This window comes from Loxodonta africana, chromosome 17 (assembly GCF_030014295.1).
Source record: "Loxodonta africana isolate mLoxAfr1 chromosome 17, mLoxAfr1.hap2, whole genome shotgun sequence".
NCBI lineage: Eukaryota > Metazoa > Chordata > Mammalia > Proboscidea > Elephantidae > Loxodonta > Loxodonta africana.
This window is the reverse complement of record NC_087358.1, coordinates 12,477,483-12,493,671: the sequence shown is the minus strand read 5'-3', so window position 1 is coordinate 12,493,671 and position 16,189 is coordinate 12,477,483. Positions and strand designations below refer to the sequence as shown.

Genomic DNA, 16,189 nt, shown 5'->3' with positions numbered 1-16,189 from the left:
ATACGTGACCACACAAGTGAGTGAGAAATAGCCTTTGTTTTGTTTGCTTGGCTTTAATTAACCTATTGGTTTCTCTAACCTAACATCAAAACGTGCTGGTTGCATGAGCTTTATCTTTCAACAAATACTCCTACCTCGGAGTTCAATGTGCCCATTAACAAAAGTCAGTGAAAATTAGCCAAACCTGAATCTTCACGTGTATCTCATTTCACAGACCAGAAGAAGAAAGTGAATTGATTCTCCATTTGAGAATTCTGTTAACTTAGAAGAAAGTGATAAGTCTAGTGAGTGAGAGCATGTAAGGAGAGGAAAGGAAGACATTGCTCCTCCCCCCACAATATCTTCCTTCATGCGCCCCACTGACCCTTACTTTCTCCTTTCTCATTGCTTCTGTATTCCGGTTCTTCTCCTTCGCTTTCCTGTTCCTCCATACACTGGAAACCTAAGCATAATGACTTCTGATCCAAGATTATGGAATATTTGAAGTGAAAAAGGGGGAAATTCTGAATCCAGAACCAAAAAATTAAAAAATAAAGAGCTACCAGTCTATAATGTATATACAGACTATCTGTCTTTAAAAAACAAAAACACAGCCAAACAGAAATTAGGCAACCAACTCGAGCCATGAGTGTGTTCTATTACCCAGCGGTTCCCCTATTAATTTCTACCCTGGTTTGTGTTTCAGTAGGTCGCCAACATATTAAAAGCAACAATTGGAATTGCCTTTTCCTTCGTATCCACAAAAATATAGTTTAATAACGTAAGTTAAAGACTTAAAAATACTCTTTGCCTTCCTAGATGGCTTAGTTATGTCATTAAAGGTAGCATTTCGAATCAGAATGAAGGATGTGAAAGGAATGCGAAAATAGGAACGTTTCCTTCATTTTTTTTTTTTTCCTACCAGGCAGAGAGAGATCCAGTCCAGGTTTTGCCTTCTACTCTGCCTCTGAATTTCGGCTGTGCACTGTATAGCACGTTTCTCTCTCCTTCCCCTCCTTTCTCCTTCCCTCTAGCCTCTAGTGTCTGTCTCCAGGATTTCTCTCTTCCTATTTCAGGAGGACTCTCACAGGCTCCCTAAGCGTGTGTGAAGCTGAGGTTTCCCCTAGATCCTGTATATCCCCGATACATACCTCCACGCACACACATCCCCAAGAACCCCGCGCTTACACCGACACACACACGCGCATACACACTCGCGCGCGCCTGTCCATCTCCCTCTCGGGAGAGCCGGCGCGCATTTCCACCTTCGCTGCACACTCAAGCGAGCCGAGCTCGCAGCGCTCCAGGATTCTGCGGCTCGGAACTCGGATCGCAGCTCTGAACCCCCACAGTGTTTTTTTTATTTTAAACATTTCCTTCTCTCTCTCGTTTTCATTGCACCGTTTTCGATCTAGGGGGCTAGAGGAGCAAGGCGGCTGCTTTCCCAGTCAGCCCTGGTTGGCTTGCCATCCTCCATCTGGCTTATAAAAGTTTGCTGAGCGCAGTCCAGCGGGCTGCACTGCTCGTCCCCTCGGCTGGCGGAAGGGGGTGACGCTGGGCGAGGAGCGCGCCGCTGGCTCTGGCGGGCTTTCGGCTTGAGGGGCAAGGTGAAGAGCGCACGGGCCCTGGGGTTTACCGAGCTGGATTTGCACGTTGCACCATGCCTTCTTGGATCGGGGCTGTGATTCTTCCCCTCTCGGGGCTGCTGCTGTCCCTCCCGGCCGGGGCGGATGTGAAGGCTCGGAGCTGCGGCGAAGTCCGCCAGGCGTACGGTGCCAAGGGATTCAGCCTGGCGGACATCCCCTACCAGGAGATCGCAGGTAAGCGCGGGCGCGCGGCCGTGGCGGGCTGTAGCCCTTGGCGGCTGTACGTCCCCTGCCTCCCGGCGCCCTCCTACTTCCCCCTGTTGCTGAGTTGTTGTTCACTTTCTGCCGGGGCTCCCCGGGACGCCGCGGCTCCGCGCCGGCCGGCGGATGCTCCTGCGGCTTCTCCGGCGGGGAAGGTGTGCGTCTCAGCTGCCTCATTGTGTGCACACGCGGGAGCGCCCTCCTTCCCTCCCTCCCTAACGTCCTCTTCTCCCGCGCCTTGCGCCCCCTTCGTTGTTGGCGCGGGTCGGGCGGGCCGGGGAGGACCGGCACTCAAGGCGGCTGCCGCGCGAGGTTGATCGCGGAGCGTGGCGCCCACCCCGCGCTTTCGCTCTGGCAAACTTGGCAGAACTGCGACCGCAGTTTGCCCAGCGCCACAGTCTGAGTGGCGCCTTCTCCACTCCCGCCCTCGCGCCGGCAGGGGCGGTGGAGACGCTCGGAGGGCTCCCTCAACCCCTCGCTCCACTGTCTGTCCGGCCGGGAGGCAGAGCTCAAGGCGCCTGAGCCGGGGCAGCGCCAAGCTGGGGGTCCCCGCCAGAGAACTGGCCTCCGGACGTCGGTAGTTTAGGAAAGGTTTGGGTAGTTCTTGAGCTGCCTGTTTCGGATTTGGGGCGGGCTTTCCCGTTACGGTTCCCCGGTGCTTTCCCGATTGCAGTTGGTCACTTGTGGGTTGGGAGACAGCCCAACCACCCGGCGCTGCTCACGGTCCTGAGTAGGGCTCGCCTACCCACCCACCCACTCCCATAAGGTTAATTGGACACTCGACTTGAGGTCCGCCGAGCCGGTGTACCCCGTGTCCAAGGCCACTAGCCTTTCTCCACCGAGAGCTTGAGAACGCCGGTACATGGGTAGCACTTGGTCTCTAACTTGCGCAGCCTAGGTGCGTGTTTTCCGGCTTTTAGCTCCAACCCAATCCCTGCTTCTCTGGGGCTCTGTGAATGAAACGTGTCGGGGAGAGAGAATCCTCTGGCTGGGAGAAAGCAAAACTGAGAGGCCGAGAGAGGCCGAGAGAGGCCAGGAGACGCTGCGAGGGCGCGGGCTGCTCAGATCCCGCAGCTGAAGTCCTCCGTGACCTCAGATCGTCAAGGCAAAACGCTGCATTTCCCTCAGGTTCTCTCTGCGTTTTGCCTAAGACTTCTGGTCGTGGGATGAAAGCCTTCTGCAGATACCTTAAAACATCACGGTTTCCTGCTTAGTGGAATTGTTACTTTATTGTGGTTGCTATCCAAACTCTAGGAAAGGTTTTTTTTTTTTTAACCGCTTACACAGAAATCAACACATTTATGTAAATTTAAGCATTGCCAAAAGAGAACGGGGGAGGGGGTTACACCATGCATCAACCAGAAGCGCAGCGCATTATTTAGAAGCCTTTTTTCAATTCAGAAGCGGCCGAAGGCTCTGGTGAGTGGAAGGCGGAACCTGCGGCGAATGGGAAGGCTACTTTTCTCTCCCCGTCACTTCTTCCGCCTTCTCTGGAACTCCTTAATTTGTTAATCAATGAATGGAGAGCGACGGCCCCCACAGCTCCTTAAGTTTCTCAACTCTCCTTCCCCTTTGTCTACTCTTATTTCATTCTTTTTAATTAATTGATAAGGATCAGCCTTTTTTTTTTTTTTTCTCTCCAAATCTCAGGGAATTCAACTTTTAAGGCTTGCAGCATGGATCACTTGTAGAACTTTTTCTTCTCTAATCTGGGCTTTTTCTAACGGGATCTTTGAAATTCACAGATATTTCCCAACGTGGTTTCAGATAAGATATCTCAAAGGAGAAAATAGTTTAAAGATTTAAAAATTGCTTCTGTATTCTTTTGTGGATAATGGAACACTTGGGGGAGTACGGTTCATTCTCATCAGGGTACAGATCCCCTTAATACCTAAGTGAAGGCTTTCAATGTAAATAATTTTTGTTGTCACCATTTACATTGCTGAGGAAATTCCTGGTGGGTAATATAAACCCTTCATTAGATTTTTAAACTACAGAAGCTTTTTTTTTTTACTCCTCCCGCACCTCTTTGCAATTACAGTGCTTGCTAATTAGCTTTGAATTTCTAGTATGTGTGCACTTTTGTTAAATTCCTTTTCTAGGACTGAGGACACTGTTGACTTTGCCTTAAGCCGGGTGTCCGTTGATGCTGGTGGATGTAATCACGATAGAGGTCACTGTGGGGTCAGAGGTACATTTGATAGAAAAATAAATGAGCTGACAGATAATTGTGTCTTTAAGGCTATATATGCTGTTTTCAAAGTAAACTTCAGTGATGCAACTTTTTTTTTTTTTGCTGGAAGAATCACTTAGGAAATATGTGCTGTTATGAAAATGAGCACAATCTTCTTCTGCCTAATTCTTGATATTACATATCTTTAATAATTACATACATATATATCTAATAATCTAGTATATCTAATAATATCTAATTATTATATCTAATAATCTAGTATAGGCAAGAGTTCCTGGGGTGGCTATCTTTTCTTTAAACTCCTTTTCATGCTTTGCCTTGTTTGGACTGTTAATGGTTTGCTTGAGAAATAGCATATGCCATTAGCCTGTCAGGGCGTGTGCATTTAAAATAACTGCTGTTATAAGATTTCAGATTCATGAGAGCTGTTTCTAATTGAAAGATATTTGCAGGTAGCTTGCTTGGTAAAATAACTGAGAAGTAATAAGGATATTATGTCTCATCAGGACATTAAAGTTTTACTCAGAACTCAAAATTGTAAAACAGCGTTGCCCTTTTCTAGGATATAGGGGAGTTGTTCAAACCCAACACATGAGGGACTCTGATGGGAAGTATATAAAGTCAAACTCTCAGAGCTTAGTAAGAAGGAAGCCTTCAAGGGGCAGTTTATACCATTAATCTTCACTCAGCACTGATTTTAAACCATTCCAGGCAGATCGGATAGACCCTATCTATCCTTGTTTGAAAGACGTCCAAAGGAGTAGTCTCCTTAGCCCTCCTCAGCAATCCATTCTAGTACTTCGTAATTTGTGATACAGAAATGTTCCCAGATATCTAGCCCAAAGCCTTGTCAATGTGCTTGCTTATTTTGCTTGCTCCAACTTCCGGAAAGCTATTGAGCAGTGGATCACCAGGTTCTTTGTTAGGACAGTGATTCCAATCAAAGGTCAGTGTGAAGCACTTCAGCCTCTGCTTTAACATCAGCAATATTACATCATTTTCCAACCACTACTCATCTCGGTGGCTCTAAACTTCTCAAGGGACTCCGTAACTGAAAATAACACCTGCTTAGGAGTCTGGGAAATTCAGAGAACGGTTGTTCTAATTTTACTGGGCTGTTGTTTTATGCTTTGTGCCTTGTTTGAGTCATCAATTATGATACTTTGTAGTTGACTAACGGTCATTTAGGAGCCCTGGTGGCGCAGTGGCTAAGCGCTTGACTGCTACTGAAAGATCGTTTGATTTGAACCCACAGCTGCTCTGCCGGAGAAAGATGTGGCAGTCTGCTTCTTTAAGGTTACATACAGTCTAGGAAACCCTGTGGGGCAGTTCTCCTCTGTCCTGTAGGGTTGCCATGAGTCAGGAGTGACTTTAGGGCAACGAGATGGGAATGGTCGTTTTAGTGGACTATGAGTTCATTTTTTAAAATTATTTAACCTGTGCAACTTTATATAACTGTGCTGTGTGTGTATGTGCGGCTGCACGCACATGTGCCCAACACCTATTCTAAACTCCTTTGCAAGCATTAACTTATTTAATCCTTCTAATAACTTATTAGATACTGTCATTATCCCCATTTTACAGATGAGAAGTCTGAGGGACAGAGAGGTTTAAATAATTAACTTGCCTAAAGAGCACTCAAAAGGAGACCCCGTGGTGCGATGGTTAAGCAGCTTGGCTGCTAGCCGAAAGGTTGAAGGTTCCAACCCACCAGACTCCTATGGAGAAAAGACCTGGCGATCTGCTCCCATAAAGATCACAGTCTAGAAAAACCAATGGGATAGTTCTACTCTGTCCTATATAGTGCTGCTGTGAGCCGGAATTGACTCAAGGGCACGCAGTAAGAACAAGGATCGTTCAGCTAGTAAGTTATGACACTGGAATTCAAACCCTGGTACTCTGGCCCCACTATTTTACAGTATTGAGGCCCACTGCCTTCCAGGATTAAACACTCAACATCTGTGCAATGAATGCCTGCAAAATCAATTCTTTCTCCATCTAAGATGTATATAGCCTGTTATCTTAATCATCACATGTACTCCCTCTCAGTTGTTCATACAAAATATCATTCAGTTTACTTCCAATTTCTACAGTTTCTCAACATCACTCTGAATTTGGGTTTCATGTCCTCAGGAATTGGCCATGTCCATTGTACATTGGATTACTGTGAGTCAGAACCTACTCGACTGCATCTAGTCACCACCACCACCAAATTGTCCATGTATTCATGCAGTTTCCTGATAATTTTAATGTATCGATGGGATTTTAAAAGAGGAATCTAAAGTATATGGGTTGGTTTCTTTCAATGTACTGAGCCTTTTGGAATATTGAGTTGGTTCAACAAAACTTATAAAAAGTTGTCGGTGGGAGTAGAGGGAAAAGTGAAGTTTACTGCCACGAATTAGAAAAAAAATATATAATTAATGTTTGTTCTCAATATTTACTTTGCCCCTTTTTCTGTCTCAGGTATTTTGGGATACAGCTGGATATTAAGAAAGCATTAAATTCTTTCTCATCTTTTTGATATCCATTTCTCAAAATCTAAAAAAGAAAGATATCTTCTCTTATACTTTATTGTATTAAACAATGGTTTTAGTCCTTCATTATTGATTTCAAGTTTGAAAATACATAAAACTTCAGTGCACTTTCTATTTGTCTAACAGACCTTCCCTTTCATTGGTGTTTTTCCCAGGTTACCTGCCCTCAAGCATACTCCCCCAACAAACCAACTTATTTAATACATTTTGCTATTAACATATATCTTTTTCTCAATTAGCATGTAGATATCACATTAATATGAATGCAAAAAAATAGTGTTTGATAATTCTTACTCTTTTAAAGTCATATTGAATATTCTGGTTTTGGATAAATTATTTAATTTCCATTCTCCTTTCTCCAAGGATTTGGATTTTTTTGCCCTCTGTTTAGTTAGCTGATGCCTTTAAGATTCTCCCTAAGAACAGTGTGAGGTAAAAATGAATTAGCTGAGCTTCAGATGTTTTTATGATTTGGCAAGTCACTAGATTTCTGCAAGAATCACATTAATGCCAGGTATCAAAGCAATCTAAAATCTGGGCTATTAGGACTGCCACTTGTTAAACTCTCAATTTGGGAATTAATTTTAGAGTGATTCTTGAAAACAGAGTTATGTTAGCTGATTTAATTAGAGGATAATATGTCATCATCGGGAGCAAGAGTTCATTTGAGTTGAATGATATACTTTTTTACATAAAACTCACATCTCTGTAACTGCACTGTATCTTAATAGCTTTTGAGTAGAAATGTAGGCCACTATTAAAAGTGACTTAAAATGTACAGCATTATGCTTTTTAAAATATTATAGTATAAACATCACCCCATAATTTATGTGAGAGGGTGACTAGTATTCATTTAAGATTATGGATGAGTTTCATGAACATTTACAATGTATAAAATTGTTAAGTCCTTTTGAACTGAACTGACCTACCAGTCGCTAGATTTGTATAGAAATATGAGTTTATGGTTAAAAAAGTATAGGAAAGTAGGAAGCTAGAAACAGAAATACCATAGGATCCAGCAGTCCCACACCTAGGAATGTATCTTAGAGAAATAAAAGTTGTCACACGAATAGACACATGCACACCCATGTTCATTGCAGCATTGTTTGCAAGAGCAAAAAAGATGGAAAAAACCTAGATGCCCATCAACAGATGAATGGATAGACAAACTGTGGTACATACACACAGTGGAGTATTACGCAGCATTAAAGAACAATGATGGATCTGTGAAGCATCTCATAACATGCACGAATCTGGAGGGCATTATGCTGAGTGAAATAAGTCAATCACAAAAGGGCATATTGTATGAGACCACTACTGTAAAAGCTCACGAAAAGGTTTACACACAAAAACTTTGGCGAAGGATGAGAGAGTACACAGTACGGAGGAAGCCAGCACAGCTTATACACGGCAAGATAATGGAAGCTCCATAGATGCGTCCAGACTCCCTGAGGGACTGAACTGCTGGGCTGAGGGCTGTGGGGACCATGGTCTTGGGGAACATCCAGCTCAATTGGCATAACATAGTTCATAAAGAAAATGTTCTACATTCTACTTTGGTGAGTAGAATCTGGGATTTTAAAAGCCTGTGAGTGGCCATCTAAGATATTCCACTGGTCTCACCCCTTTGGGAGCAAGGAAGAATGAAGAAAACTAAAGATACAAGGGAAAGATTAATCCAAAGGACTAATGGACCACATCTACCATGGCCTCCACCAAACTGAGTTCAGTACAGCTAGATGGTGCCCGGCTACCACCACTGACTGCTCTGACAGGGATCACAATAAAGGATCCTGGACAGAGCTGGAGAAAAATGTAGAACAAAATACTAACTCACAAAAAAACCCCAGACTTACTGGCCTGACAGATTGGAGAAACCCTGAGAGTATGATCCCTGGATACCCTTTAAGCCCAGCAATGAAGTCACTCCCAAGGTTCACCCTTTAGCCAAAGATTAGATAGGTCCATAAAACAAAACAAGACTAAAGGGGGACACCAGCCCAGAAGCAAGGACTAGAAGGCAGGAAGGGAGAGGAAAACTGGTAAAAGGGAACCCAAGGTCAGGAACAGAGAGTGTCATGTCGTGGTGTTGTTAACCAATGTCATAAAACAATATGTGTATTAACTGTTTAATGAGGAACTAGCTTTATCTGGAAACCATCTTCTAAAATACAAATACATACTTACATATATACATATATATAAAAAAAATATATATATATATGGAAGGAATTGTTAATAAAGTAATTTTAACAGCTTAATCTTATTTTTGTCACATTCAAGCCCACAAAAGTAATATTATAAAACCTTTATTTATTTTTTTCTTTATTTACATCTTCTCTCAAAAGACTTTTGGCAAGGCCAGTAAGGTGATTTTGACTTGCCTTGCCAGTATAAACAGAATATTTAATGTTCTTTAAACTTAGTGCTTGCATTCCCTTTATAGATCAAATTGTGCTCTGTTAAATTCTTTAGCTGGCACATAATTTGACTTTGAAAAGTTTCATAGTTTCCTCCAATATTTTCCAGTTTTCAATGATTTACATGGTACTCCTTGAAAGTGTAATTAACTCCCTGTGATGGTATATTTATAATTAAAGAGTTTCATAGTGATAAGGCTTGGGTAAAGATTTGAAATTTATAACAATCTCAGATGAAAATATTTAAAAAAATTTTAATAACCCTTGGTGAAAAAGTTTTGTAAATTTATACACTACTTAGCAACAAAGGAAAATAGAAATTTGATTCCACATGTATATATTATCCAGAATATTATTTTTATTATTTAGTCTTCCTTTCTTTTAGGCATTTTTTTTCATTCAGCCAAGACATATTTTTTGCACACCTACTATGTGTAAGTCACTGTTCCAGGTGCCAGGTATACAGTTATAAACAAGTACCATGAGCTTGTAATTCCATCAGAGAAGCAGAAATTAAGGGGATCCTTCACAATTAATTGAGCCTGAGATAAGCACACAGTACTAGGTGTACCTGCACCACAGAGGCATTTAATAGAAGGATTTGATCTAAGCAGGTGGTCTTAGTACTTACTTGAGTAAGAGAGATGGGATCAGAAGCATGAGTACAAAGTCCGTGAGGAAAGGACAGAGGGTACACGCATTGCCTGTATGGTGAGAGGGCTCTGAGAGCACAAGAATTCAAGAAACTGGAGGGAAGCAGCCAGTGAGGGTGGAGAAGGGTACGAGAGAGGCTGGAGAAGAAAAGCTTGTGGCTAGGTTAGGGATTTTGGCTTTCAGCCTTAGAGCAGTAAGAAGCTGTTAAAGAAGTGTTTTAATGAAGCCTGGGTGTGGTTCGAAATATTACTTTGGTTGCTCTGTAGAGACTGGGTTGGAAAGGAAGGTGATGAGATGGTGCCTTGAATAGGAGTGGTGACTGTGGAAATGGAAAGAAGTAGAAGAACTTAAGGAATATTTAGGAGGTAATATTGGCACCAAGAAGATCATTAACCAATCACAAATATTTACTGAGGATCTATGATGTGATTCACAATGAATAGGGGCTAGTGTGTGTGTGTGTGAGAGAGAGAGAGGGAGAGAAAGGAGTGTCCCTGAAATGTTAATTAAATTACCAAGGTCACATAAATACTTTGACATAATTTATGTATGCATTTTAACGGAGACAAAACTCAATATCATAAAACCAGCAAAGAGTGCTTATACATACAATGCGGCCGAGAGAAAGGCATTCCTCAAATAGGTTGGGATGAATTGTTAACTCTCAGAAAGTATAGAATTATGGAAATGTATGAAATCGGCTATGTTTCTTGGGAAATTGAAGTCATAGTTCTTTGTCCTGTGCTAAAACAAAAAAAAAAGAACTCTCAAAATTTTCACCAAGATGGAGAATTAAACCGTCCCTTTACATATTCAGGTGATATTTACCTGCCAGTCCCTAAGATTTAAACAATGCTTGGTCTATGGCTTGAGTCCCAAATATTGTTACTGCTCGTAATGATAGCAATCTGAGAATTAAGCAGTTTTGTTGATCTAGCGGAAAAGTGGAGGTAAACTAACTGAAGCTTTGAAGGATGTGTAGCATTTGACAAAGGGCTGAGAAGGAACAAGGTATTCAGGGTGGGGTTAAAAGCAGGGACAAAATAGTATGTGTGGAGGGCAGTGCTGAAAGGGGCCTGTTGAGAACTTGTGAGAAATAATATTGAGCAGAAAGGGTGGGATTAGAAGTTTGGAAGGCCTTGAAAATCCTAGGCTTTCTTTGGCAAGAAGTAGGTCGTCATCCTGCATTCCTGGCAGTGAAGTAACTTGATGAAAGTATTGTTTCGGGTTGGTCAAGCACTATCAACAGGATGGAGGAGAGAGGAGATCATTAAAGGCTCAGGAGGAGGGAAGAAGCAGGACAGCCAGGAGGCTGTTTTGGATATTAAGGCATGAGATGATGAGGGCCAAGATGAGGATGAGAGGAGAGAAGATAGGGGTGAACAAGGCCACCAGAGAAGGGAGAGGCAAAGTTGAAACGAAAACAAACAAAACAAAACTTAAGAACTTTGCTACTTAGATGTTCCAATAAAAGCTGAAAGAAGACAAGCTGTTGAAAGTCTTGGCTGCAATAGTCTGTGTCAGTAATGATCATTTTGGCAGCAGGTCACAGAAACGTCTGACTCAACAGGCTTACACAATAAGGGAAAGCCATCATTACACATAAGGAGAAGTCTCCACATAGGGCGGTTCTAGGAGTGAGAGATCAGCGAGTCCACAGTGTCATCAGGCGTCCAGGTTTTCTCCGTGTTTCTACTGTGTGATCCTCAGCCTACCAGATCCGCTCCATTATGGACACCAGATGGCTGGTAGAGCACTAGGAATCCAAACCTCATGATAATGCCCAGAGGCACACAACAGGACTCTTTCTTCCTGTGCCTGTCTCTTAATTGATGAGGCCAACCATGCTTAGGAATCCCCCAACAGATGTATCAACCCTTCTTGTATCAGAATTGCTTCATGTGCCTAACCCAGAAAGGAAGAGAAACGGACCATGGTCAGTGACCTAGACTGTCAAACACAGGCCGAGGTTCACCTTCCCTCAAGTACATGGCCCTTAAATTTCTTGGGTAATCTTCATAATCTAGATAAAAATCCTGAGGAATTGAGGGAGAAATTGAGAGGAACTACCTCGACTGAATTAATTTAGTATTTGGCATTTTTGCTTCAGTACAGTGGTTTTCAACCCTGGCCAGTGATGTACTGGTAAATATTGAAATTAGGCTCTCTGGGGGTGGGGTGGGGTGGGGCCTTTGATCTGTAGCATTTGCCAGTGCCTATGGTACACCTGTGCATACCCAATAAGCAAGGTATACACGGGTTTAACTGTGCTTACTTACTAATCTGTAGTGAACAATTTCATGTGCATTTCAAACTCGTGCAGTTGTGCAGTACGGATTAGTAAGTAAGCACCAGTAAGCCTGTGTGTACCTTACTTACTGTAAGATGGCACACGCTGTGTTGACGGTTAATCCGCCCTTGTCCGTGGTGTATGTGTTCCTACCATTACTGATTTCAAGCCACCAGCAACTGAGCAACCAGCCTGCAAAATTCCAGAAAGTTTAACATTTGGCTCTATGAGTTGGAAAAAGCTAGGGCTGTCCTGGGCTATACATTTAGAACCACGTGGGACATTAGAAAAATACGTATACTTGAGCTCCATCCTCAGATATTTTGATTTCATTGGTGTGAGAAGGGGCGCTATTCCCCTCCCTCCCCTTCCTTCCCTGCTGTCGTTCAATATAGGATTAAATACAGCTTTCTGTCAAGGTAAACAGTCATATCTTGGGAAATTTTTTTTTGGTGCTGTTTTTCACCTTGATCTTATGTCAAAATCTCCATCCAGAACGCACCTCAGATCTCCCCAGCCTTCTTTCAAATGCTTACATTGGCCACTAGGGGGAGCAAGGGGACGAGAGCCTGGATTGGGCAATCCATAACTAGCTAGGCACGGAAAAGGAGCCTAACCCTCTTGTTAATGGTACCTATTCACGAGTAGGAGAGAACCTCAACATTGCTTTAAGAAGGAAGCTGGAAACCGCATTTTAAGTTTCACACTATAAAACCAAACCTGTTGCCATGAAGTTGATTCTGACTCATAGTGACCCTGTAGGACAGGGTAGAACTGTCCCATAGGGTTTCCAAGAAGCAGCTGGTGGATTCGAACTGCGGACCTTTTGGTTTGCAGCTGAGCTCTAAACCACTTGCCACCAGGACTCCTCTTTCACTATACCGAAAAAACCAAACCCGTTGCCATGGAGTCGATTCCTACTCATAGTGACCCTATAGGACAGAGTAGAACTGCCTTCATAGGGTTTCCAAGGAGAGCCTGCTGGATTCAAACTGTCAGCAGTTTGGTTAGCAGCCATAGCTCTTAACCACTACACTGCCAGAGTTTCCCTTCTTTCGCTCCAGGATGCTCATATGGCATGCCTGCTGTGGGTTGTTGTTGTTAGATGCCCTTGAGTTCTGACTCATAGCAACCCCATTTACAACAGAACAAAACACTGCCTGGTCCTGCAGCATCCTCACCATTGTTGCTATGCTCGTGTGGTTACATGTGATTTATTTCTTTTTCTGTCCTTTTTAGAAGTTTCTGGTCAAGCCTAAGTCCACCTACCTCACCCCCACTGCCTTTTAAACTATTTTTCCCACAGCAGTGCAGACCTAGCCATCTTTTCCTGACTGTTAGATGATAATACAGGCAGCCTTGGTGGTGCAAAGGTTAAGAGCTCAGCTACTAACTAAAGGCTGAGGGTTCCAGCCAACCAGGCAATCTGCTCCAGTAAGGATTACATCCGAGAAAACCCTATGGGGCAGCTCTACTCTGACACATGGGGGTCTATGAGTCGAAAATTGACTGGGCAGCACCTAACAACAATAAGACTGTAATGCAGGCAGCCCAGTGGCATGAAAGGTTAAGAGCTCACTACTAACCAGAGGACTGGCTTTTCAAACCCACCCAGAGGAACCTCAGAAGAGAAGCCTGGGGATGTACTTCCAAATGGTCACAGAGCAGTTCCACTCTGACACACATGGGGTTGCCATGAGTTTGAATTGACTGGAGGGAAACTGTTTTTTTCGACTATATTTAAGGAGACTATATTTAGAGCTGGTCACCCTTCATTTTATACACATTTAATTAAAGATATAGCATGATACCTTCTGGGCATGGCACACCTGGGTTCCAAAGACTTTATTGGCCACCATGTTTCCTCCTTATTACACAGTTCTTGGATTTCCTGAGAACTTGGCTTCCTCTTTGAGCCCCCAGGATAGCTGAGATTAGCAGGGACCAGTGCTCCTCAGCCAAATTTCAAGGACGTAGAGGTATTTCCTTTTAAGGTTGCGATGAAGTTGTGGCAACTATTTTCTTTGCAAAGAATGCACTTTGAAGTCTTATTTAAAAAAAAAAAAAAAGTAACTTTCAGTTACTGTTTTCTTAATGGGTCAGATTAGCTCAAAGTTAATAGCACTTGTGAAACGAATTTGAAAAAAAGCCGCATGCACACGTGCCATTTAAAATGAGAGGCCTTGATACTGTGAAAATTTTAAATATTTTTAAAATATATTTTTAAATGACAGGCCTTAATTTTTACCGGCGGGGGGGGGGGGAAAACCTCATAGCTGTTTGCTCATTTTATTTTTTCTTCTGTAAATCCCAGTGATTGGGAGTTTTTAACACTCAAAAAAACTGTAAAATTTAAAAACACTGATAATACGTTCTTGTTGTACCGCTAAGGGAAGAACAGGAAATGTTCTTGAAGAGTTTCACTGATCTTTGCCATAATGAAGGAGCCCTGGTGGCACAGAGCTTAAGAGCTTGGCTCCTAACCATGAGGATGTCAGTTCAAATCCATCAGCTGTTCCTTGGAAACCCTATGAGACAGTTCGTTTCTGTCCTATAGGGTCGCTGTGAGTCGGAATTGACTTGTCAGCAATGGGTTATTGACATAATGGAAGCTCTATTTGGAAAATAGGAATCTGAATCTTGGAAATGCTAGATTCCTGGGCACCCTCTAAGTGATCTCCAGGTATATATTTGCAGTGAACTTGGGAAACATAGTTTACTGTTACTTTTACATTATCAAGTGCTAATGTGTGAAACTCTTTTATTGTGCTTTTACTATTCATTTGATTATGTGGTATCTTACTCAATATTCTTTCACAGACTTGGGGATATTGAGACACCGGGAGGTCAAGTACTATGTTGAAAGCTTAGGCCATTCTTTTTATATGACTGCAATAAAAAATTATTCATTTCACTTATATTACCACATGGCTCTCATAAAAGGTCAGTTTCAGATGAATATAAAATAGCTTGCAAATGCCAAATCTTTTGTCATCAACAACAAAATTTTATGGATAATTTCTTTTCAATTACCACCTTTTGCAAAAAACAAAAACAAACAAAAAAAAAAACCTTGGAGTTTTCTTAGAGTCACTTAGAGATTTTCATGATTTTTTTTTGTATAATAGAGACACAAAAATTGAATGAACCCATATTTTCCTATTTTGACCAAGGAAATGTATATGACGTAATCACATTAAAATTCCAATTAAGGCAACAGAAAACATGAAATTATGTATTTTTCATTTTGTTATATTCATTTAACAAATTAGCTTTAGAATCAATTTCTCAGCCCGGGTTATTGATGTAAAGATAATTAATTTAACATCATAAGAAATTATATGCATAAATGTAAGCTGAGTACTATGACTTAAGAGTGGAAATTTATTCTTACTCAGAACGTCCTTGGCGGATTATACAAAGGTTTTCAGTTTAACAAAGGGTTGACTATATGTAGAAACATAGTTTATAATGATCCTAATTCTACGTGGTAAACAAGGTTGCATTTTATAACTGGCATTACAATTTCCTATAACTGAAAACCTATAACACATTTTAAAGGGAATTTTAACCTTTCAAACCCATTAGCCTATGAAGTACAACACTTGACAAAACTCTGAAACATTTATTTTCAAAAGCATATCCTTGTGCTTTGGGAAAAAAAGATTTAAAAATGCACTATATTTTGAAAGGCTTTGAATCGGTGTTATTTGGGAAAAACGAGGCTCTTTTACAATTACTATCATCAAGAAATGGAAAGATGGAATACAAATAAGCAAGAGCAGGCTTTTCCTAAAGCTGTCTTCATCCAGGGTGACAATTCAGATTTTAACCTAATTGAGCATTAAAGATAACCAGTATCCTAAGAGATAAGCCTGAAGGTTCCCTACAGTACCACGGTGTTCATTCCCTCTGAAGCACTGCTGGGGAGCTGCTGTCTGGGCTTCTGGAAGGTGCCATGGATGCCCAGAATGAGGCTCTGCTGTGCCGCGCCAGTCTGTAGGTGCACCACCTTAAGCTACATTTCAGCCTGGTTACTGTGGAATTGATTTTCACGGCTCATGGCAGAAGCTGTTTTCAGCCCATGAAAAGGAAGTGGCTGGGGCTGATCCTCCTAACACAAACAGCAAATTGCTCCATGGCTTTCATAGCATTGGAGGCCTGTTACCTTGAGCTTCTAATGGCCTTTTAACAGTGTATCCAGCCGAGCAGCAGATGTAAAGGATACTGAGCATTGTAAGCACTTTTTTTTTTTTCCCCTCCCTGAA

The 16,189-nt window shown here is 42.2% G+C and overlaps 1 protein-coding gene across 1 annotated transcript in view; it reads left to right on the top strand.

The window, feature by feature from the left end:
• The first annotated feature begins 684 nt into the window (after positions 1-684).
• Positions 685-16,189, top strand: part of LOC135227974 (glypican-6-like) — a 318,058-nt gene continuing 302,553 nt past the window's right edge. The window contains exon 1 of the mRNA XM_064269986.1: positions 685-1,799. Within this exon, the coding sequence (XP_064126056.1) occupies positions 1,640-1,799 (160 nt within the window). The 5' untranslated portion in view covers positions 685-1,639. The remainder of the gene's footprint in view (positions 1,800-16,189) is intronic.